At 36.8% G+C, this 26,397-nt stretch overlaps 1 protein-coding gene across 1 annotated transcript; it reads right to left on the minus strand.

Annotated features, from left to right (window-relative positions):
• Window positions 1–1,899: 1,899 nt before the first annotated feature.
• LOC108708353 lies at window positions 1,900–25,866 on the minus strand. The gene is made up of 13 exons (XM_041582274.1): window positions 25,114–25,866; window positions 16,968–17,069; window positions 15,245–15,299; window positions 14,992–15,020; window positions 14,534–14,576; window positions 11,886–11,914; window positions 11,371–11,403; window positions 9,615–9,645; window positions 7,837–7,868; window positions 7,097–7,156; window positions 6,159–6,212; window positions 4,463–4,525; window positions 1,900–2,413 (listed from the first exon to the last, which is right to left on the minus strand). Exons 1-12 carry the CDS (start codon window positions 25,223–25,225, stop codon window positions 4,494–4,496), a joined length of 612 nt encoding a protein of 203 aa, XP_041438208.1. The 5' UTR covers window positions 25,226–25,866; the 3' UTR covers window positions 1,900–2,413; window positions 4,463–4,493.
• Window positions 25,867–26,397: the final 531 nt, after the last annotated feature.

Raw genomic sequence — 26,397 nt, forward strand, 5'->3', positions numbered from 1 at the left:
ATTTCAGTTTCTCTAAGACACTGTACTAAATAGTGGGCATGACACACGTCTCATAATTTAAGCTTGTATCGTTACTGACCCCAAGAACTGATCTTTCAGATGCTGCTTTATGAATATAAAAATCTTATGAAAAGTTTACCAGAGTGGATACAACAAACTTGTAATGTATTGTCCCCTATAGTTTGGGCAAAGGTGACAGCTGTTATTCTCATAAATCTTCATAGTTGTAGTAGGTGTATGTACATGAATAATATATACACACACGTATGTATATAGCAGCTGTGTATATATACATATATGTCAATGTGAATGTATCAGTAGCATTGTGGCCTGACAATGTTAAGCAGTTATATGGAATCTTTTGGACCAAATTAGTCTGCCGTGTACCCGCTTCTGACTTTTTGGCTGGTCTTACTTTCCATATACCTGTAAACAGAAAATATACTGTATGTAGATGGCACTGGTACCACAGCAGTAGCACAACACAGGGAAAGGGAGAGAGTTATATTTATAAATAGCACATGTACTGAACACAACAGCAAACTTTTGTAAAAATGAAACATTTTATTGATAATTCTATGTATAATGATACGGCATGTTTATCAAGTTGCATCAAATACACCCCCAAGGTATTGCTGTGTAAAATCTGCCATATATATTAATCTGTGGATTGAGTTTAGGCATTTGTGTAGCCTGTGTAAAATTCCTGCTTAAAAGTATTTCAGCCATTTTAATAATGCTGTTAAAAAAATCACTGCTTTTTGTACTGTTGTTACAACAGTTTTGTCTTCATTTTTTTTTTCATTGAATGTGTTACTCCATGTCATAGTGGTGTAAATAATGACTCAAATTGCAGTATGTAAATTAATACTGTTCACTCCTTTATAGATGCAGGTTTCTTAAAAACCTATTTAAAAACTGGGTAAATAGGCTGTGCAAAATCTCCGCTGATTGGTTACCAGGCAATAACCAATCAGTGACTTAAGGAGTGGCCACATGAGTCATAACTGTTGCTTTTCAATCTGAGATGAATGCTGAGGATCAATTGCAAACTCACTGAACAGTTATGTCCCATTAGCCCCCCCCCCCCCTTAAAGTCACTGACTAACTCAGCGTTAGAGATCTGAAAAGCAGGAAGTTGGGTTTTGGCTATTATGTTAGACTAGGGGTGCCCAAAAGGTACATTGGGATCTACCAGTAGACCTTTAGCCAGTGATAAGTAGATCTCAAGATACTCAATTAAATGTCAACAATAACTTGTCTAAATCACCCTCCTATTTCATGCTTTTCATTCAGTTATTTATTATGTTCAGGTTACATAAGAAATAATTGTTTGTAAAATATAGCAATATACAGTACATTTTCTCATACATTAATATTTAAGTAATATTTTCCATGGACCAGAATGCTAACAATGCTTTTATGGATGTAGGTTATAATGGGACAACATCACTAAAAGTAGACCTCGTATTAGTAAAGCATGGGTTAGACGTTCGGTCACTCCAGCCTTTATACATTACATTTTTGGCTAACAACTATATAAAGAAACATTTTTATTTTGTACATACAATCTATTTACCCAGTTTTTATTTGTACACTGAACTGTTCCTTTAGGGCAGAGACAGATGTGAAGATTTGGGGAGATTTAGTCGCCCTGCAACAAATCGCCTCTTCTTTGGGCGACTAATCTCCCTGAACTGCCTCCCCGTTGGCTTGAATCTAAATCACCGGCGGGATGGCACTCTGAGCGCTTCATTTTCCGCAGTTGCCTCACGAGGAAACTTCAGAAAAAGAATTGCTCCGAGTGCATTCCCGCTGGCAATTTAGATTCAAGACAGCAGGGAGGCAGTTCGTGGAGATTAGTCGCCCAAAGAAGAGGCGATTTGTTGCAGGGCGAATCTTCTCGTTTGTCTCTGCCCTTAGGGTAAGGTCACACTGGGTGTTTTGGGGAGATTTAGTCGCCTGGCGACTAAACGCTTCGTCTTTGCGGCGACCATTCTCCCCAAACGCCTTAACACACGCTGGCTACAATGAAAAATCTCCGGCGCTAATCACACGCGGCGATTCGTTTTCCGAAGTTGCCTCACGAGGAAACTTCGGGCGACTTCGGAAAAATAAGTAAATAAATATACACAGCTTCATAAAAATGCAATTTTTTCTGGTATAAATTGTAGACAGCTTGAGAAATATGCTTGAAGCATAGTGGCCCATCTGTACTGTACTGAAAGCGACAACGTTTTTGGTAAGTCATTTCATTTAATAAACAACTATGCAGATTCTGCCAAAGAATAATCTCTAGTGGCATTTGCTCTTCAGCTTCCCATGGTCACAACTGGTACTGCAGAGAAGAAAGATCTATTTTCTTGAATGCTTTGAATATGAGGCTTAGATTTTCGCATTGGTCCCATTGCTCCTAGAAAGTTGGAAAAAAAAAAAAACAGATCATGTTAGAGGAGAGAATCGTAATGCTTTTTATAATAACAGCACAAGAGTGAGAATAGCAATAAAGCAACTGGCCTACTTTGTGTGGATTGCTATTTGTCAGACTATTAAAATAATTATTGCCTTGGAGATGGAAAGCATTGTTTTCCTGTCCATGACAGCCTTTTTTAAATATTCACCTTTATTTTCTAAAGCATATATAGAGTAGTTGCTGGTAAAAAACAATTATAATTAGTCGTACTAGAAAATTATGTGAACGTTCATTACACCCAATAGGCTGATTTTGCTTCCAATAAGGATTAATTATATCTTAGTTTGGATCAAATACAAACTACTGTTTTATTATTATAGAGCAAAGAAAACTATTTTTAAAAATTTGTATTATACAGACAAAATTGGATCTATGGGAGACGGCCTTTCCATTATTCAGAGCTTTCTGGATAACTCCAGATGGGCTTTTTAACAATGTTCAACTGATCTAATAAATAATGTGAGTACACAACTGACTTTAATGGAGAAAATTTCTGTTTTCATTTGTTACATGACTGTTCACTCATTTTCTTATTTCCCATTGTGTATCTATGGTAAGAAATTAGGGATGCACTGAATCCAGGATTCGGTTCAGGATTCAGCCTCTTTCAGCAGAATTCGGATTCGGCCAAACCGAATCAGAGTCCTAATTTGCATATGCAAATTAGGGGCGGGGAGGGAAATTGTGTGACTTTTTGTCAGAAAACAAGGAAGTAAAAAAGGCTTTCCACTTCCCACTCCTAATTTGCATATGCATATGCAAATTAGGGTTCGGATTCAGTTCGGTATTCGGATGAATCTTTCGAGAAAGATTTGGGGGTTCGGCCGAATCCAAAATAGTGTATTCGGTGCATCCCTATAAGAAATGTATACTGTAAGCAACACTGCTGCAGAGACTGAATGGACAATCATTAAATGGAAAGCTCTGGGTAATATCAACAACATATACATGAAGGATTGTAATAGAATAATAAAATAGGTTCAAACATTCAGTTTGGCAAGGGCTTTAAAGGAGAACTAAACCCCCTTTCTAATAAAAAACCCTACCCTCCATAGTCCCCCTCCCTGTTCCCCCCCGCACAGGAGTTAAAGGAAAACTATACCCCCCAAACAATGTAGGTCTCTATTAAAAGATACTGAGTAAAACAGCTCATATGTAAAACCCTGCTTCATGTAAATGAACCATTATCATAATAATATACTTTTTTAGTAGTATGTGCCATTGGGTAATCATAAATAGAAAATTGCCATTTTAAAAAATATGGGCCGCCCCCTGAGATCGTACGATTCACTGTGCACACATACAAACCACATGTAAGGTCACATGAGCCAATTAACAGACAGAGTTCTGCCTTTTGCTTCCTCACTTCTTCCTGTTACAGTTAGTGTTGTAGTATTTCTGGTCAGGTGATCTCTGAGGCAGCACAGATAGAGTCACGAAATGGTGGTTCAAGGCAAGAGATGTAAAAGGGCAATATTTATGTAAATATATATTCCAGTTTGGTAAGATTCTTTAATATGTCATTCAATTTGATATAAACTATCTGTTGCTTAAGTATTCATTTTGGGGGTATAGTTTTCCTTTAACACAAGTTAATACCCCTTGTTGCAGAATCAGAGCAGCGGAGCTCATGGGGCCATCTTTAGCCCCTTCGGCAATCTCAGTAAGAAAGTTCCGTATCAGCGCATGTGCAGTTGGAGTATTTTCCCGGTTCGCTACAACTGTGAATGCGTCAAAAGTGACGGAAATTACTGAAGCGCCGGAAGAAGACCCGAAGATTACCGAAGCGGCTGAAGATGGCCCCGTGAGCTCCGCTGCGCTGACTCTGCAACAAGGGGTAATTACCGGCTTAGGGGTATTTCCTTTTGCTAACTCCTGTGCGGGGGGGGGGAATCTAGGTCATCGGGGTTTTTATTAGAAAGGGGGTTTAGTTTTCCTTTAAAAGATAATATGGAAATAATGTTATTCTATGTGCTGGACATTTTTTACCTTTCAAATGCAGAGGGTTGGACATCTTTTATTACATATCGTCTGGATCAATGTAGTCATGATCTAGATGAACAGTTAAAAAAAAAAAAATAATTGCCTCGGTTTGCATGTTATTGTACTTGCCTCTGTTTTAGAAATGTTTCATTGAAATGGAGTTGATCCTAGGAAACATGATACTACAGTACCACAGTGACGTTGCCTTGCATTGCTTCTGGTCTTTTTCTGGAAAAAAAATACCAGCCTTCCTATATTCTTGCCATTTTTTCCTATTAATAACATTGGTATCAAGCATCATTTTTACTGGCCAGGTGGCAACCCTAATTCAGTCTCATGTCTAAATCACAAGCAGCTAATTTCAGCTAAGCCCAGCCCCCTTTTCTTTTATGAGCTCTCCTTTTCTGACTGCGAAGAGCCTGATTGATTTCTGTTGGAGAAGGAGGCACAAGCATGTGCAATAGACACCTCTTCACAGTTAGAGAAGGAGAGCTCAGAAAAGAAAAGGGGGTGAGGCTTCACAGTAGACTAGGACCTAGCTGAAATGAGCTGCTTGTGAAACAATAGAATTAGTACAGGAAGAAAGGTATGTTATTCTGGGGGCTGAATAAAGGCTTTTTAGTGGATTTTAAAATAAAAGGCTTATTTATTTAAAGAAGTTCAACAAAGTTTTAGTCTAACTATAATAATTGGGTTTTCTACTTTTGTACCAACCCAAGGCCACTACAGCATTTCAAAAGTGAAGATCTTTGACTTCAAATATGTCTCTGGTTTCTCCCCACCTTGTGTTCTGCCTATTCATAGTACATGCTCTGGGCTGTCAGTGGCCTGTGCTTCAGAAAGGATCACAATCATAAATATATGGAATAATGTAACCCCTGTTGTAAAATATAAGGAGATCAAAGACCATGTAAAGACACAAGGCCCAGTGCTTTTATACAGGTCATGGAGCTAAGGTGACTTCTAATGTTCTCATATTTTAAATAGGGGGTAAATTATTTTTTTTAAAATGTTTCCATGAATCGTGAAACAAGTTACATCAGCAAACACCATTTATAAAGTGAATAAAGTGCCCCCTCTTGTAAAATATAATACAAAGAATATCTACACTTTAAGAATATTTTTGCACCTTTACCCATAACAATAAATGAGCTCTCATGTTTTCTAAGGTTATATGGCTATATGAAGAAATATTTGTCAACTTGCCCACTTTGTTCTAAACATGAATTATAACCTACAGAAGTTGCTATTGTTTTCTGGATCATTTCAAGATAGACTGAACTTTAAAATCTTGAAATGAACAATAGATATGCACAGGGCCGGATTTACAAAGCGGGCACCCCTAGGCTTGCTGCCGTACGTCACCCCTATCCCCCCCCCTTCATTCGTGCACATGCACAAATTTTCATCATTAGGTCGGGAGCACTAGGGATTGGCGCATGGGAAATGTAAAAAACTATTGTATCTCATGATCAGCCCTAGAGCTTCTAACTAACACGGGTGTGGTTGGGCTTCATGCCGCCCCCTAAAACCCTGCCACCCTAGGCCCGGGCCTTGGTGACCTTTCCACAAGTACAGGCCTGGATATACATCACTCTGTGCAATGCATAATTATTATATATAAAGTAGATATTTCTATTTAGGGAAAAAAATTCTGTGACGTTCCATTCATTGGTTAACTGAAGATACAGTTTAATTTTACCTTCTTCTTGGATCTCTACATCTGTTTTTCCAGTCCATGCATTCTCATAAACTCCTGATATATTAATAGTAGGAAATGTTATTATTAAATATTGAGCCATAATAAAGACAAGTAAGCAATATAGCATCAAACTTTATGGCGTAATGATGCGATTTTGACTAAGACTATGTGTATTACGTTTGTTAACTGTCTGCTGATGGGAGTGCTCTATCTGTTTGTGCAACTAATTGGGAAAGCACATTTAATTGTCACCAATTATTAAATAAAGGTGATCAGTCAAATGGCCTCTATATCAGTATTTGCTGTATGAATTTGTAAACTTGGGGAGATTCATTTTAATGATAAAATGTATTTCATGGTTTATTTCATGAGAATTCTCCTGTAGTCTAGGGGAAATTTGGAATTAAAACGATACGGACATGTTCCTATAAAATCATAGGAACCTGTCTATATCAAGGAATATTTTCCTCTAAAAGACCCCCTCAAAGCCGCCCCCAGCCCCACAAACCTTTGTGAAGCCGACCCTCTGACACTGCTAACAGATCTTCTGTGTTGTTTCAGTGAAACTGGGCTGGGGGCAGAGTGAACCTTCCATAGGCTGAAGTTCTTTTTCATTTATAACTAGCCTATAGAAGGATCGCTCCGTCCCCAGCCCAGCATCATTGAAACAACGCAGAAGATCCATTAGCAGTGTCCGAGGGTTAGCTTAACGAAGGTTCACAGGGCTGGGGGGCTTTTAGAGGTAAATGTTCAGAGTGCAGCACCTCCTTGATATGGACACATTCCTATGATTTTTATAGCAACGTCTCATTATCGCTTTAACAGAAGTTCAGTGACTTGCAATATATTCACTTATTTGTTAAGACCCATAAGGCTTGAGCCTTCCAGAAAAAAACATGCTATTGAACAGACCCAAAATGAACCCAAATGTCATATACCTGATAAATGGCAAGGGTGGGAATTGAAGACATTTCCATATACAGATGCTCTTCCAAAGTCTGTAAAACAAATGCAAAGGGAAAACATTTTTAACTCTTTTTTTTCATATTCCAGGGTACTATTCAGAAGACAAATACTAGGTTGCCGATATGGTTCCTTTTTACAAAAATAGCTTGTTTGTCAACCGACTCTTTACACTCGAAATTTATCCCAGGGCTTTTGACCCACTAATTTTCTTCGCTTGAAGATAAAAAATTCAACCCAGTTTGATAATAACCAATTTAAGACACAGACCACAGCAGCTGCAAATCCACCAATTAGCTTAAATTTGTGCCATATTCAGATTTCACCAGAGGTTAATCTGCCAAATTGATCATTTTGGTAGCCACACATGCTTAGATAATTATACAGTTTGGAGGTTCCAGAAAGGGTCAGACTGAACATTTCTTCAATGAGAACAATGAGAAAATGATTTATGGCTGGGGTCTATGAAGTTCTAGGTTGGTCCATGAGCCCTCACACACTGAACTGATGTAACTGGTAAATCCCAGAGTTACATATTGGTCAGTGATATTTGATCTGCTAGCATCAGAGTTTAATAGCCCAAATCTATTGGAGCAACAGACATACAAATGATTACACAAATCTTACTGTGCATGAAGCCAGCACTACTTGGCTACTATGCAAAACCATCATTTAGCACTGTTAAAATTGTATTTCTTTAAAAGCACTGACTTACCAAAATTGTAGTAATCTGATGAAATTGGGTCTCTAAGGAAAAACAAAAGGTAAAAGATGAAATAGGAAAACGTAAACAAGAGCAGACAAAGAAATCAATACAGAGCTGGTACCTCAATTTTTTTAGTTTTAAATTTCGCAAACATCATTTGTTTTATGAAACCAATTAAATAGTAGAAAAAGTACTTTTTTTAGTATACACTTTTGCATGCCTGCTGTTGGAAAAATGTATAAAATATCAAAGTGGGGAATCCATAGGTAGAAGTGGGGCATTAGAGCTCAGAAACTGTAAAGGGGCTGCCAATCAATACCTTTTAATATTAAAATGTTGATGCTTATTCAAAATTGGACTGGTCCAATGGGACACCAGGAAAAAAAAACAGTGGGCCCGGCTGACGCAGGCCTGCCCTATTCCAGTACTAGCAGCCTCAAGTTTTAGGAGTAGGGGGGCCACAAGATATGGACAGGCTGGTGGTGCATGGGGGTGGGCATTTTGATGCATTAAGGTGGTGCATTTGGTTTTGTGTTTTGGGTAGGCAAGCAGACATGAGCAGGAGAGTTTGCCATGGGGATAGGAGGAGTGTGCCCTTATGACTGAGGTCCGGTGGCACCAGACCCCCAGTCCGAACCTGTGCTTATCCAAAAACTATTGAAGTTGAAATTTCTGTGCCAGCCATGTTTGATCTAGATCCAGGCTGTCCAACTGAATGCCAGGAGTCAAAGGTGGCTCTCCAGAGGATTTATATGCCCCAGCCTACTCAAGAGCTCTATGACATGCTACTCTAATATAATCTTGCCCTCAAATACATATATGTCAAATACGTTACTTTAAAGGATAAGTAAACCTTTAAAATAAGTGAACGTAAAATTGATGATGATGCTTTACTAAGCACTTTTGCAATGTACATCCATTATTTAATTTTTTTTTAATTCCAAGATATTAAGGGATACATGTACTGTTAATATGAATGCATTTGTTACAAAATCTCCACCTGCTGGCTGTTCGCCAACCATTCTGACGACCAAGTAGTCAAGGAACTTGTCAGGAGAAAGGGTCTGCTCTGATGTTTTTCTGGTTAGGATAGTTTGAGAAACGTTTCTAATTTTTTTCCTAATCAGAAGAACATCAAAGCAGCCTCTTTGTTTCTCCTGACAACTTCATTGACTACTTGGTGGTCAGACTGGTCAGAAAATGACCAGCAGGTGGAGCTGTTGTAACAAAATGTATACGTATTAACAGTACACAGTACACGTATCCTTTAATATCTTTGAATTAAAAAATAAATAATGAATGAATGTACATTGCAAAAGTGCTTAGAATAGCACCCTCATCAAATTTACATTCACTTATTTTAAATGCTTACTTATCCTTTAATATAATCTTGCCCTCAAATACATGATATGTTAAATAATTTGCTTACTGCATGGCACTGACCTAAATCATAGATAAAAAAGAATCCTGAAAATGTAGAATAATGGCATGTGCACCTTGGTACTTACAATGTATATCAGAAGTTAGATTTTTAACTTTTTTTTTTTTCCTTTTTATTTGAAACTTCTGACAATGAATTATGAAATTTTGATGTCTGACATCTAATTTTATTACTTTAAAGTCAGTCTCATATATTCTATATATTCTATATATATATTGGGTGGTCCCAGAGCTCCTTCATAGATAGTTATACCTGGACATTGCCTTCCTATTAAATTTCTTACATATTAATATACTTCCTATTATATACTGTTTGCTATTATATTTCATAATTCATTTTAACTTACATGTATGCTTCTTCTGAGTCTAGATCAGTTACTGGAAATAAAATAGTACATATAAGTTATAGGTCTAAGAGAAACCAATAAATTGGCAACTACATTGCCTCAGCCTGTTCGTGTTGTTTATATCCATCCCAGGAACAAACTGATAAAGGCTTATATAGGATGGATGGCATTATCTTATACAGGTAGTATCATAAATTGTTATAGTAAAATACTGATCTTGGCTTCCCTCAATAAAAAATACAAATATCTTTCTATAATACACAAGAGCCATGAATATCCTGTAAATGATACCCTTATGCTTAGTGATGTCTTGGGTTATAATCTGAATTTAGTGATGTCACATGACTCACTGAAACGTGTGTATTATAATAAATAAAATACCTACTGTTGCAAAATATGAGGTTATTAGAAGTCTTCTCAGAATTTCATGACCTGTATATAAACATTTGGCCTTTGGCCTCGTGTTTTTATATGGTCATGGAACTCCTCTGTAACTTATAATAGCATTATATTTTACAATAGGGTGTACTTTATTCACTATATATCCTTATTTTTAGGCATGACTGTACCTATTAAAGCCTTGATTGCTGTACATATGATGCAAATCTCAGGTTAATTTTAATGCAGTCTTGTCAGATCTTGATATAAAGAAATAATCATTGCCTTCAGTGACATCACATCCAAAAATCTGCATACACTAGAGATTAGATGCATCATATGTCTGATTTCTATTCTCCACAGAGATTTACAAGCTGGTAACTGGTGATCCAACTGGCTGGGCTGCATGCCTGCATCACAGAATCACATTTGGAGAACAAATCTGTGGCAGACATGTCTCTCAGAAGCAAGACTATATAGGCAATAAAATACATAACATAGGATTTTGAAATATTATGTTAATTTCCACTTCCTCTTCCATGTCTGCCTGAAATCACTGGCGCAGGGGGATTTCAGCCTTAAAATGTTCCAGCATGAAATTCTAAGAGAATACACTTGGACTTGGAGACAGATTTATCATTTTTAAAATCAGTCTTTTTCCAAAGTTGATCATGAAAAGAAATTTAGATATTTTTTTGTTAGGATTTTTTTCTTGATTGCTTATTTACAATGAAACTCTAATTGGAATACTCAATCATGTCGTGGAAAAGTCACACAATTTAATTTGCATTGTTTCATTGCTTTTGTCAAGTTTTGAGTTTGCAAAACTAAAAAAAATGTACTTAAATTTGACTTCTATAAAAGGTTTTAGTTGCCAAATATTTTCATTAGAATTTGAGATTATATCCATTGATAAAACTGTTTAGAATTCTCTCAAATCACGAAATTTAATTTAATAAATAGAACCCTTAGAAAAACATTTATAGAAATGAAATGATTTCTGCAAAAATGGTATTACAAGTGGTGTAAATTTGGTGTAGTTGCCCTTACATGTGAATTAACTTTATATATTTCCAACTGAGGTTTAAGTTGTAAATTTTAATTGGCTATTGGTTATAAAAGTGTATAACTTATTATATACCACACACTAACGCCATAGCATTGCCATTATTGTACACCACCATAGACCTGGCAAAACCATTAAAGTTAGTAGGAAAAATTCAGGCTGCAAATTAAATTGAAAAATGTTAGCAGCTTATAGTCAGGATAAGAAAATGCAAATATGCCTAGTAGGTCTACCGTGCTTCTTGTATAATGTTAACTCAGCCGGGTATTTCCAAAACAAAAATATGCCTATAGTAGATTTAATCATCATTACCTGCTGCATTCACATAGCGGGGCTCAATATTATCTAAAAAAAAAAAAAAAAACATCAAATAAACAAAAAACAACGAAATTCTTATTTACATGTACAAGAGAAGTATATTCATTAACATGTACCAATATACCCATATTCAACTGCTGCCAAATATTGTAATTAGTAATTGTCCTAAGCATTTATTTTGAATATTTTATGCTGCTAAATTTCATACAGGACTTTTGCAGTTATGGAAATAATTATAATTTGGACCATCATCTTTCTATGAAGCAAAATTTCCTGGAAAGCCAAAATAATCAAATATTGATGTAAAACAGACACTTGTACCATACTATTACACTATATTACCTATCTGGATGCATGAGGCACCACAAAAACCATAGGAAAACATGCTACAATACTCATAAAATTAAGGCCCATCTTGAAGACTGATGGTTATGTCCACGTATCAATCATATTTAGGAGGTGGATTTCTCGCTTATTAAGCACTAGTCATTTAGAAGTTTGTTACTCACTGTCTTTGCCTGAAAATTCCTGATTGTCCCTGTAGGTAGAAAGATCCAGATAATTAAGGTGCAGTAGCATTGGTCACTGTGAGAGATATGACACTCAGGGCTGGCCTTTGCATTTCCATTTCTTTAGACTGGGCAAATGCACAACTCCATTTTCCAAAAAAGTCACTCAACCCATATATATATATATATATATATATATATATATATATATATATATATATATATATATATATATATATATATATATATATATATATATGTATGAAAATAGTACAAAGACACCAAATGTTGAAGCTGAGAAATATTATTTTTACTGAATAATTGATGCCAGCAACATGTTTGAAAACATTCTTAAAGGGGCAACAAGACTGGAAATGTTGTGTAATGCAAAGAAGAACAGATCCCAGAGAAGCTCAGAAACAAAAATGGGGAGAGGTATAGCACTCTGGGAAACACTGTGTGGACAAATATTGCAAAACTTCAAGAATAACGTTCCTCAACATAAAATTGCAAAGAATCTGGGGATGTCATCATCTGTAGTACAGAATAACATTAAAAGAATCAGAAAATCTAGAGAAATCTCTGGACAAGGCTGAAAGCCAGTATTGGATGGCCATGATCTTAAAGGAGAACTAAACCCCCCATGGGCAAAAGTCCCCACTGGCCCCCCTTCCTGCCTCGCCCCTGCACAGTGTTACCCCAGAATTGTGTCCCCTCTAGAAATACTGACCGTACAAACCCCTTATTAAAAAAAAACCCTACTCCCCACCGCACATAGACCCCCTCCCTCCTCACCCCCAGCCTAGCTGCTACCCCGGGCAAATGGCCCTAACCTTTATACTTATCCCTTGATGCAGATTCAGGGATTGAAGTACACGGCAGCCATTTTCTGAATCTGCACTGGGGTAACAGCTAGGCTGGGGTGAGGAGGGAGGGGGGTCTATGGGGGGTAGGGTTTTTTTTTTAATAAGGGCTTTGTTTTTCCTTTAAGGGAGGGTGTGTGAATACTACAACCACATGGAAGTCTGGCCATCCTTCCTGCAGAGCAACTCTGGTAATGGGATGGGGGAGGATTAAGTCCTTTGAGACCAGTCTCTTGGTCACAAGACACGTTTATCAGCTCACAGAGTAAAAGTCAGCATATGCAATGGTATGGGGGTACATTAGTGCAAATGGTATGGGTAACCTGCACATCTGGGAAGGCACCATTAATGTGGAATGATATATACAGGTTTTGGAGCAACATATGCTGCCATCCAGATAATATCTTTTCAGGGAAGGTCTTGCCTATTTAAAGGAGAAGGAAACCTAGTTGGCGCAAAAACCCTCCCCCCCTCCCGTGTGTTGCCCACCCTCCCTCCTCCCACCTGGCCTACATGTCCCGCTGGGCAAATGCCCCTAACTTGTTACTTACCCTTCTGCACAAGTCCGGTCCACGGAGATCACAGGCACCATCTTCTTCCACGCGATCTTCTTCCTGCTTTGACAGGCGTTTTGGCGCATGCGCAGTGGGAGCATTTCGCCGGTACGGATCAACTGCACATGCGCCAAAAGTCACGAAGTTTTCCGAGGAGGGAGGGTGGGCAACACACGGGAGGGGGGGGAGGGTTTTTGCGCCGACTAGGGTTTCCTTCTCCTTTAAGCAAAAGAATGTCAAACCACATTCTGCACATATTATAACAACATGGATCACTAGTAAGAGAGTCTGGAAGCTAAACTGACCCCATGCCTGCAGTCCCAATCTGTCACCCAATAAAAACCTTTGGTGTGTTATTATAGCAAAAATACAACAAAGGAGACCCTGAACTGGAGTTACTGAAATCCAATATCAGTCATTTATGGGACAACATCTAACTTTCAAAACTACAGAAATTGTTCTCCTCAATTTCCAAAAGGCTACAGAGTGTTGTTAAAAGAAGAGGTGATACAACACAATGGTAAACATACCCCTCGCCCAACTGTTTTGAAACATGTTGCTGGCATCAAATTCAAAATAAGTAAATATTTTTCAGAAAACAATAGATATCCTCAATTTAAATATTTGATATGTTGCCTTTGTAGTATTTGCAATTAAAGATATGGTTTAAATGATTTGCAAACCATCTCATTCCTCTTTTATTTACATTTTGCACAATTTCCCATCTTTTTTTTAGAAACGGGGTTGTACAGTCATTGAAAGTGAAACATGGCACTGCCAGAAGAGCTCCTCACTACAGTTTCCCTTGGATCCTGGGGCAGCTAAAGCAGAGGGATGGCCCGCTAGGTCTCCAATTCTATAAAATTTGGGCAAGAAATCTATTTCACAAGAAATACAACTATATGATACTTTAAAAAAGAAAAAAGGTGTCAAATTGATAAAAACAGTGCTGTCAACCACCAACGCATTTTACACCATTTTTCACAATTAACATTAGCATGATTAGGTTTTTGTAACGGATTATTTCCACTATCAACCTGCATGATGTAAATTCACATGTAAGGACAAAAAGAAGGAATTTGACATTTGTTTGTCATATACAGTTACTGCCCCATCTACACACAAGGGTTCTTGATTTTAATACTGCCAGTACCTTTTGTAATAGAAAGTCAAATGCAAAAGCACAAATGGCCTTTATTAGAAGCAGATTTATTTTCTTATTGTCACTTGCCTGTAACCAGATAGGGGTCCCTCTGCATGTCCTGTGTTCCCTTCTGAAGGGCATAAAAACACATTTGGTTAATGATTACTTCCAGATGAGTATACTGTGTGAGAAAATTGCCTTAGCTGTCTTTCTGTTTCACACATATTGGAAACTGTGAATATTTTGTGGGATATTTTAGTTAGCAACCTAATATTAGAATGTAAACAAATTAAAAATGTTGTGTAGTTAACATGTAGTTGCAGAAAACAGAGTGACATTTAATTTGAGTGGTGACATTTCCATCACTGAAGTGACTCATTCTCTCCCCTGACCATAAAAATCTTCACTAAGTGCTTCCTGTTTTTAGTGGGCCAGGTAAAGCAGACAAAGCAATGTGCGTAAATGTAAATAGTCTATCACTTATTAGGATATATGTGACTGGCATTTCACACTTTATTTCAGTACAGCTTAAATGAACTACTTACCTAAATAAAGTTGTCCGAGTTTTTTATTCCTGTAACCAAAAGAATAAATGGCATAAGGCACTGCTAGGCTGTAGGTTCTTTAGGTAGCATTTTTTTTTCTTATTTTTACTTAATTTAAGATTTCTTAAATTCCTAATGTGCCAGAGCCATAATGCAATCATTTGGGATCATTCAGGGATCTGACTAAAACCAAACATACTGCAAAACATTCATAATCATCCTTCAGTTTTATCATTCTGTATTTATTACTTACAATTTATAGTCTCTGTCATGTTTGTCTGACTTCTTAGAATTCTTCTTGGAATCCTCTGTAAATAAAGAATAATATATATAACTATATATAGTGAACAAACTACCCCCCTCTTGTAAAATATAAGGATATTATAAGTTACCGAGGAGTTCCATGGCCATATAAAGGCACAAGTCATAGAACTCCGAGGCAACAGGGGGTACTTTATTTATTATAATACACAAGTTTCAGTGAGTCATGTGACAGAAATGACATCACTAAGCTCCAATTATAACCGATTACATTACTATGCACCGTTTATAAGAATATCATTTACAGGATATTCATGGCTCTTGTGTATTTTAATACCATGTCTATTAATATATACAATGGTATCTCCTGCAAATGGAAAGGACAGCATCAAGTGTCACTATATATTAATGAAATAACTTTTTGAAAACCACTTGGCAAATAAACGATTATGTTACAAAAGTCACATCTTGGCACAGAACTATATTCTATAAACTACAATGTGTGTTGGAATCTTTTGTTCTTGTTCATCTTGGCTTTTCCTGCCTTTGATCGTATTCACCAGAAATTTAGACTGTCTACTGTTCTGGCTTCAGAACATAAGTATTTGAGCTGTTATAATGTCACATGTATCTAAATTAAGGGTAGTGGCACATAAGACAAAATCGTAATCCTTTGACTTTTGCTGTGTGTTGTGCGTGCACAGGCATGGGTGGCATTAACCTGTCAGCAGAAAACTGGTGAAACTTTGGTGTAAAAAGGCTTTTCTTTAATAAAACCCATCCACTTTATGCACTGCCAGTCTGGTGCTGTTCTAGTTAGTACACACAACACAGAGCAGAATACAGCAGGTTGGTCTTTTTTTCCATCTCCATTTCTATACAGTTGAGAAAATGCCTAGTTTACCACTAGTCTTAGAACAAACCAGTCCAGTATTTAATTTGGAATTTATAGGAAACACAATCCCCACTTATCCTTATTCTGACAAACCAAAGTCTCATAACTTTAAAATTCTAGATAGATACTGTAGCTGCAGGAGAGAATTTTGTAATAATAGCCAATGCTTTTTTTGTTGTTGTTCCAATTCTAATAAGTTAGGGTTTGGATTTGGTTTAGACTTTTTTTAAGAGGGTTTTGTATTTGGCTGGATACAAAATTTATGGATTTGGAACATCCCTAATCTGTATAATTCCCAAATGTTTTACCATCTGCTTTGGATTTTATAGAACAAGGGCATTACCCTGTAGAGCCTGATAAGGTGGCCATACACAGATAGATTTTCTAGTTTGGCGATGTCGCCAAAATAGCAGATATCTCCCCGATAATGATATGTGGTCCGATCGTAGGCTCTAGGGCCCAACAAACATCATAATGAAAGGAATGAAAGGAATATGGGTGGTGCGATTGCAGGACCACATCAACGAACAGATGTGGTCTGCGATCTGACGGGATTTTTAGCCCTGCCCGATCGATGTCTGGCCATACACGGGCCTATAAGCTACCGAATCGGTCTGTCAGCAGCTATCTGCCCATGTATGGCCACAGAGCAGAAAAGCCGCTATCTACTCAAAATCACACAGTCATCTCTCATTGTTTGGAAGGGCAACATCTTAAAGAGCCAGAACTGGAACTTGCAAGTGATCGTAGCCAGTGCTGGTGCTCCTAGGCATAGAGTGATTTTACTGTAGTAAAAGCAAAATATAAATGAAATACAGACTTTTATTGGTTGATCCGCAGCATACACACAACATCACCAGAGTGCCAAGCATTGTTATGGACAGTATGGGAAGCCATATTTCAGTCTGAAACATTATTCTGCCTGAAATAGAAACAAAATGTTGTTTTGTCTGATTTCCAAACATCAATCTCACACAACTCTCTATTCTAACAGTTCAGTAAACATATAAGCAAACAAAGTAAAGTAGATAAAACATGCTAAACTAGTAACAATATAGACACAATAGAATCCAGTGGTATAGACTGATAACAGGATCAGAAAAAAGGCATCTCTGTGTAGGCTTAGCTTTACTTAGTTACTGATAGTTTAATTAGCTTTTGAGTGATCTCACTAACCATTTTGTAATGTTGTATTTTTACAGTTATTCTGCATGAAGGCAAACTAATCTTCCATACAAACCATGCAAGTTTCAGCATTTTTTAGCACAAGAGAACAATGCAACACGGAGAGTTTTAAGAATATTAAGAATTACCATGTGGTTGGTTTTAATGTTGTCTTGTCGTACCAAATAACTGCACCCTATTTTATGCTTTAGACAGAATACATGTGGTTTCCTTTGACAGGAAATTATTTGGGTGGATGAAATGAAAAAAAGGGTCTCGACAGCTCACCATTATGTGAGTTAGATATAATTGTAATGAGGGGTCAGTGTGCCAGATCTAAGTCATATAATCACAAGAAATGGTGCAGGCGTTATCTTGTACAGGTTTCGCTCATCACTATTGCGAATATGTGTTCATGGTCCCATGTGAATAATATGAAAAGATAGAAATCTTGTGTCCAAATCAGCATCTTGAATCGTACCCATATTTTTACGTGTCTTCCATTAACACTTCAATATACTATGGACCCGACTTGACTGCTCCTGTTGGCAGATTTATACTGCCTTGTAAAAGTATTCACTACTGTAACTACTTTAACGATTTGGTATCTTGTCATATTTCTAATTGAAAGGCACTGAAATTCTTAAATTGCTTTTTAAAGGAAAACTATACCCCCAAAATGAATACTTAAGTAACAGATAGTTTATATCAAATTGAATGACATATTAAAGAATCTTACCAAACTGGAATATATATTTACATAAATATTGCCCTTTTACATCTCTTGCCTTGAACCACCATTTCGTGACTCTATCTGTGCTGCCTCAGAGATCACCTGACCAGAAATACTACAACACTAACTGTAACAGGAAGAAGTGAGGAAGCAAAAGGCAGAACTCTGTCTGTTAATTGGCTCATGTGACCTTACATGTGGTTTGTATGTGTGCACAGTGAATCTTACGATCTCAGGGGGCGGCCCTTATTTTTTAAAATGGCAATTTTCTATTTATGATTACCCAATGGCACATACTTCTAAAAAAGTATAGTATTATGATAATGGTTCATTTACATGAAGCAGGGTTTTACACATGAGCTGTTTTACTCAGTATCTTTTAATAGAGACCTACATTGTTTGGGGGGTATAGTTTTCCTTTAATGTGACTTTAGGGGAAGATATATTTAAATTTGAAAATTCTACTCTATTTCTCCTTTAAGCTTGAGAAAGTATTTCTTATTTGTCAGAAAAACAATTCTCAAGCAAGAGGATGCCTGAGAAACTTAATCAAGCATTCTGCAAGGTTCCCGTAGACCTTAATGGTAAAATAACTCAAGAGTTCTTAACATCGGTTATTTTAATAGAAAAGAGGACTCTAAGGGCCATGTCATGCCATGTCTATTTTCCACTGGTTACTTCAGTGATATTGGCCTTGTGTTTGGGATCACTGTCATGGTGAAAGATGAACTTTTGCACAAGCTTTAATTTTCAGTATTTCCCTGGCACCAGCCATGCTGTTGTTTTTTTTAGTAGATGCTCCTGTTGACTAAAAGCAGGCCCACAACATAATGCTACAATTAACGTGAAATCCAGAAGCTGACTATAACACCAACATATATAGGGCTAAATTGTGCTCCTGACTGATGCACAAGATAATTCTATTCAAGACAGTGTTTCCTAGCATTGACTTGTCCCATAAATTGAATTATTTAGCTTTTTATTCATCAGCTTTTCGATTTCAGCAGTCTTGTTGCTAGGGTCCAAATTACCCTAGCAACCATGCATTACTTTGGATAAGAGGGTGGAATATGAATAAGAGAGGGACAGATGAGTAATAAAATGTAGCAATAACAATACATTTGTAGCCTTACAGAGCCTTTGTTTTCTAGATGAGGTTCATGGCCCCCATTTGAAAGCTGGAAAGAACCAGAAGAAGCAAATCATTTAAAAATATATTGGGAAATAAACAATGAAGACCAACTAACTAAAAAATATTAAAAGTTGATTTAAAGGTGAACCACCCATTTAATTGTAAAGAGATAATGTAATCTCTTGTAAGGCATCTATGTGCAAAGTGGCACATACAACCAACTCGGAAATATAAATAGATATACAGCACTTGTTTGTGAGCTGATTCTTCACTACATTACACTTTCCAGTAATCCTCGTTTGCATATTCAGCCTTCTGAAAGGATGTGCTTTTTTGTGTTAAAAAGAACAATTTATTTGGAGGCATTTTAGCTATAGAAAAGAGTATTCAGGTCTATAGAAAGTCAAATTCTTTGAATAAATTTAAAAAAAATATTACAGGAAGGTCAATTCCCATAACGAATTTTTTTTTTTTAAATGATTTCCTTTTTCTCTGTTATAATAAAACAGTATCTTGTACTTAATCCCAACTAAGATATAATTAATCCTTATTGGAGCCAAAACAGTCCTATTGGGTTTAATTAATGTTTAAATGATATTTTAGCAGCCTTAAAGTGATACTGTCACGGGAAAACATGTTTTTTTTCAAAATGAATCAGTTAATAGTGCTGCTCCAGCAGAATTCTGCACTGAAATCCATTTTTCAAAAGAGCAAACAGATTTTTTTATATTCAATTTTGAAATCTGACATTGGGCTAGACATTTTGTCAATTTCCCAGCTGCCCCCAGTCATGTGACTTGTGCTCTGATAAACCTCAATCACTCTTTACTGCTTTACTGAAAGTTTGAGTGATATCACCCCCTCCCTTTCCCCCCTCAGCAGCCTAACAACAGAACAATGGGAAGGTAATGAGATAGCAGCTCCCTGACACAAGATAACAGCTCCCTGGAAGATCTAGGAACAGCGCAAGTCAGTTACATTAAGTAGGAGAAATAACAGCCTGTCAGAAAGTAGTTCCATCCTAGTGGAAGTGCAGGCACAAGTCACATGAATGGGGCAGCTGGGAAACTGACAAAAATATCTAGCCCCATGTCAGATTTCAAAATTGGATAGAAAAAAATCTGTTTGCTCTTTTGAGAAATGGATTTCAGTGCAGAATTCTGCTGAAGCAGTACTATTAATTGATGTGTTTTGAAAAAATAATGTTTTTCCATTACAGTATCTCTTTAAGGTATGGGGATCCAAACAAAACCCAGGTCCCAAGCATTCTGGAAAACAGGCCCCATACCTGTATACAGATGTGAAATATGCATTGTTCTGCACAGAGCCTTTAAAATAGAAATACAGCAATCAAACATCATAAAGGACTCATTTTGGGCCAGTGGGGTAACTTTGATTATCATATGGAAGAAAAGACAGAAAAATTAGGGAAAATAAAATGGGTGTCCCTTTGTTGAAATGGCTCATCGATTATACATTTTACAAAAGGGACTAAGTTTTACCTGCAACTTACTAGCTGCTTTCAAAGTAAAACTCCCAAACTTGGCTGCGCTTTTATTAGACACCAGTGGGATCACCTGACTATAGTTGGGAAGGGTGGGAGCTACAACATGGAGCTGGTCACTGCTCCTGTATAACTATAACAAACAAGGGAAAGTTGTGCTCACCACTATAGTGAGGTGATCCCACTGGTGTCTAATAAAAGGGCAGCCATGTTTGGGAGTTTTACTTTGAAAGCAGCAAGTATGTTGCAGGTAAAACTAGTCCCTTTTGTAAAATGTATAATGAAGCAATAGAATTCTTAATGAATCAGATGAAAATTGAGCATACGACTGGCCAGATATGGGATGACTTTGACGTAGTTGGCCAGCTTAAATATATTGCAATATATGGACAAACAATCCCTGTTTTGTTTAAAGGGTAAGGCATTTTTCAGTAGCAATATGCACAAAATGTCTCTGTCTTAAATATATTGATAATGGGTTGAGTGCAGAGGACTCTTGTATTTGGCTCAGATAACTATGGCTGATGTGAAAGGAGAGGGGATGGATAAAATGACGTTTGTCACACAATTTTAAACATATTTTTAACACAGTTTCACGAAAATGTTCACACCCAGTGAAATGCTCAAGTATGCGGCGAATCTGTACATGGTGAAACTTTTCGGTCATCACTACATATCTTAACTGCATTGGACGTAGTTGAGTCAGGCACATCTTACTTTGGCGAATGCAACTGGGAAAAAATACTGCACTGTGAGTAAAAAACAAGGACATTGTGCTCAAAATTGCACAGACGACCCTTTATATCTCTCACTGGAATCAATTTTTAGCCAAGTAAAGGTGGCCATACACGGGCAGATTAAAGCTGACGATATGGGTCCTTTAGACTGATTCGGCAGCTAATCTGCCCGTGTGTGGGGGCTCCTGGCGGGTCCTCCTGATCGACAGCTTATAAATCAGACAGATATCGATCGGGCAAGTTTGATTTTTATCTGCGATCCAGGACCAATTGGCTAGTTTATATGGTCCTGTGACCAGTTGGCTCCCATTTGCAGCATTGTAATCCGTTCATTCGGCCTAAGGGCCGAATGTTCTGATTCACCCAATATCGCCCAGCCATTAGTAGGCATATCGGGTTAAGATCCGCTCTGACCCAGCCAAACGAGCAGATCTAATAGTGTATGGCCACCTTAAGTGTTAAAGCTTTAAAGTCACCACCACTGTTTGTTTTTTTTTTAAAAAATGTTCATGACAAATTCTAATGAAAGCATTACATAAGAAAGGCATATATGAGTCAGATGAACATTGTCTCCCATTTTACTTAATCCTTAATAAAAAGTTGAGGTATGCTTGAATTTGTACAGCGTCGGATTTCTAAAATAAGCGCCCCAAGGCCAGCTGCCTCCTGCACCCTCAACATGCTCAAGCCACATGCATGATGTTACAGCTCCTCTGCTCCCCACTCTGGCTGTCCCTGTGAGTAGCATAGATTGGGCAGGGCTTTCTTTATCTATTGTATCGGTTAACTGATTGTATTATTGCATGTAATCTTTAGGTTCTGTGTTTACACCCATTTATTGTGCAGCACTATGGAATATGTCGGTGCGTTATAAATATGTGTTAATAGAAACAACAGAGGAAATACACTTGCTTAATGTTATAGCAAATGTTTGCTTGCTGGATATTCCAAACCTTGATAGGGAGGATTGGGATAATGTTGTTGATACATTCCTTCCACCTGTTCTGAGTAGTGAGGATATCCTTCACATTTTAAATAAATCCATGAACCAGAACAATTATATAACATGATTCTTGGTTTCAAATGTCAAAACTCCTTGCACGCATATCTATTCAAATTATTTTATTTTAAAAAAAATTTATATGCAAAAAATACTCAAAATGTTAATTTTAAAAATGTTTTTTAAAAAAAAAACTGAACAGGGAAATGTAAGGGCAAGTTTACCAAAGTGCATAACCAGCTTTTTTTCACCCCCCCATACCACCTTTCCCCAGTGAAAATGTTGTTGATAATCTAAAATCCATTACCAAATGTGACTGTTTAATAGAACATTAAAAATAAAAAACAGCTTTCTTTTTACAGAAGGATGTAGATGGTCCCCTTAGACTCAAGCGGAAAAATATTTAACAATTTTCCAACCAGTTCATAATATACAGGAAGTTGTTTAAGCCTATTATTATATTTTAATTTAGATTTGTAATATTTTTGTGAGGTTATGATCACAAACTGCCCTAAATGGATTGAATTTTGAATAATTTCTCTTGGTGTATATCTATCTATCTATCTATCTATCTATCTATCTATCTATATATATACACTGAATCCAGGTCACTGAATTTATGTCAGACTTTCAGACCACATTAATTATTGTTGATGTTCTTCATGTATTCTAGGAGGAAAGGTTGGGCTCAATGAGACAACCATAGTCTCCCTAGCCCCTAATGTGGAAAAAGTAAAGGGATGTAAACGCCTACAAAAAAACACTCCTAAACTAAGGGTCACAATTATAAACACGAGCATTAATCCCAAAAATCATACAGTGTTTAAACAGTATTCATAAAGGTATATATGTATATATGTACAATTAGACAAAATACAAAGTAAGGATGGCACACATATAAAATGTTATTTTTTCATACTCTATATTGGAGACATTTAGGGGCAGATTTAACAAAGGTCGAAGTGAATTTTCAAATTAAAAAATTTTGAATTTCAAAGTAATTTTTGGGAACTTCGACCATCAAATAGGCCAAATTTGACTTAGAGTTCGAATTGAAAAACCTTCGAAAATTCAACCACTCGAACATCAAAGTACTGTCTCTTTAAAAAACTTTGACTTCGACACTTCGCAACCTTAAACCTGCCAAATTGCTGTTTAGCCTATAGGGGACCTCCTAGAACCCATCTGAGGCTTTTGGGCAAGTTTTGAGAAGTCAAAGGTTTTTTTTTTTTTTTAAAAAAATCCTTCAAATCGTTCGATGCAAAGGGTTAAATCATTCGATCGCACGATTTTACTTCGATCATACTTCGATCGCATACGGCCGTTTTCGCTGGAAAAAATACTCAAAAAGTACTCAATGGTCGAAAATCTAAGTTTTTATACTTCGAAATTCGATCCTTGATAAATATGCCCCTTAGGTATTTTATTGTGGGTGCAGAGGAACATGCCTCTTTCCTTAGGACAAGATATTAAAGTAGACAAATTGTGCAAAAGGTGAGAAACCCCAACATTTTGGATATCCTCCTTTTTTAAGAAATCCATTGAAAAAGGAGGTTATCCAAATTAGGGTTTCTCATCTTTTTCACAACGTATCTACTTTAACATATTTGCTAATTTGTAATTGAACACTGGTGGTATGTACATGCTATGGTTTGTAATATAGATATATTGCTGTATGTATGTTTTAAGTATATTAAAGCATTTTTTTGCTTTTGCATACTTCACGGTGTGCTAAATTTACTAAGGTGTGAATTGGGCAATTTTAGAATATATACACACAATTAACCAACTCATGCCATTTGTTTGTTTAGCTTCTTTGGTGAGTTTTTGTGTTGTGACTTCACACAGTGGATGCCATTAACACACACACTGACTATAAGGACAATTGGGAGATTTGTCACCTACATAAAGCGGGCAATACATTTCCCTGAAAATGCCTTGGACTTTGCCAACATTGGGAAGGCTGCAAGTAAATAATAATACGTGCAGCAATTCAGGTCAGTAATGTAACTTGGTAATAGTGATGAGCAAAAATTTTCGCAGAGTTTCGCAGCGAAAATTATGCGTATACACTCTAATCAGTGAAAAATATTGTTGCGCATCAAAAATTTGTTGTCCGTAGACTTCATTGCATTTTGACAAATTTCGCCAATGATTCTGTTATGTCATTTATTTGTGCCAATTACAAGTGAAGGCCAAGGTATTTTTGGGGAGATTTGTCACCTGCTGTAGCAAATTTTTAACATGATAAATCTCCCTGTGTGTCATTGCCCAAAAAGGTGCTGCCGATTGTACATGGGTGGTGATTTGTGTTGTTATTTTGTAGGCACACACACTATTCTGCTGAAAGAAAAAAACTCCCACTTGTGTGAGTACATGAAACCCTTCTCCATGTATTTGTATTGTCAAATAAAACAAAAGGTATACAAAACATTGACAGAGAAGAACATTTGTGCTGTTTATGTGTTGCTTTTATACATGAAAGATTTTGGAAGGGGGTTATAAATGTAAACTATTAAACTATCCAACAAAGCACCTTGTATATTATTTTCTAGGCATATAATTTGGCAGTAGGTGTTTCCTAAGAATTCTGTAGGCATTCTATAAACCCTATTTCCCCAGCATTGGGACAGAGTGAATCCAATATACTTTAAAACAACCATGTCAGAAAATCCTCCAGATGATGTCTTACTTACGTTCTAGCTTGTTGCTCACTGAGGACCCATTCTGATCTGACCAACACCACCAACAAACAGACTTTTTTAGCAGGTTTGCATTTCCTGTAACAATCTTGTTTAAAAACCACATCCTTTACAAAAGTGGACTTAAGTACACGTTGTACAGAAGAATAGAAACAAGTGCAGCATAAAATGCATTCAACTCAGGATACCTGTGATTTTGAGACAAATGAAGGTTTATTCTGGCACACAAGCTCTTGCTTCCAAACCTACTCAGGGGTTGGGGTGCCAGTCCATTTTTTGGTTTTGTTGTGAATAGTCTTAACATGACCAGTACGCCCACACAAGTGGAAGCACCTGAAGTGAGAAGGGGACTGGAATAATACACGACACAGCTGGAGCGGTCTTGTGCTTCAAGAATAGTGTTAGAAGCCCAAGGTGCCTATGGAACAACTGATTTTAAATGAACCTACTTCCCTTCCCATACATTAAACTTAGGATGAATCAAAGGCTCCCCCTCCCCACTATTGGTGATTAGTAGTGGTATTAGTTCACAGTAGAATTCTACATTTATTATTATAAATATTTTAAGTATCACCATCACCTCTGGATCAGATCAGTAATGAGACTTGGGGGCAGATTTATCAAGTGTCGAATTTTGAGGTGATGGGAGTTTTTTTTAAACTCCCATCAACTCGAAATTCAAATAAAAAAAGACCAACCAAACTTCGAGTGAATAGACTATTTTATTGTTTGAATTGAATTCTGATCTTTTTCGATCCAATTTGATTCAAAGTATTTTCAAAAAACAAAACTGATTTTTCAAAGTCCACCAAATGACTCCAAATAGGTTCTAGGAGGTCCCCCATAGGCTAAAACAGCAATTCGGCAGGTTTTAGATGGCGAATAGTCGAAGTTGAGTACATGATAAATTTCGATATTCGAATTTTAAAAATTTTTTCAAATTCAAATAGAATTTGGACTATTCCCTAGTCTAAGTAAGATCAAATTCAATTCGAAGTATTTAAAAAAAAAAAAACTTTTTCAGAGTCCACCAATTGACTCCAATTAGGTTCTAGGAGGTCCCCCATAGGCTAAAACACAGATATTTGAATTTATAATTTTTTTTTCAAATTTGAATCGAATTTGGTCTATTCCCTAGTCAAAGTACACTAAGGGGAATGGCAGTTTTTTTGAACTCCCATAACTTCGAAATTCGAATATAAAAAGACCAATTGAAATTTATTAAAAAAAAAAATCAAAAGTTTTTATTGTGTGGGTGAATTCGATAATAAGATCGAA

The sequence above is a fragment of the Xenopus laevis genome, chromosome 2L, assembly GCF_017654675.1.
Source record: "Xenopus laevis strain J_2021 chromosome 2L, Xenopus_laevis_v10.1, whole genome shotgun sequence".
Classification (NCBI taxonomy): Eukaryota; Metazoa; Chordata; class Amphibia; order Anura; family Pipidae; genus Xenopus; species Xenopus laevis.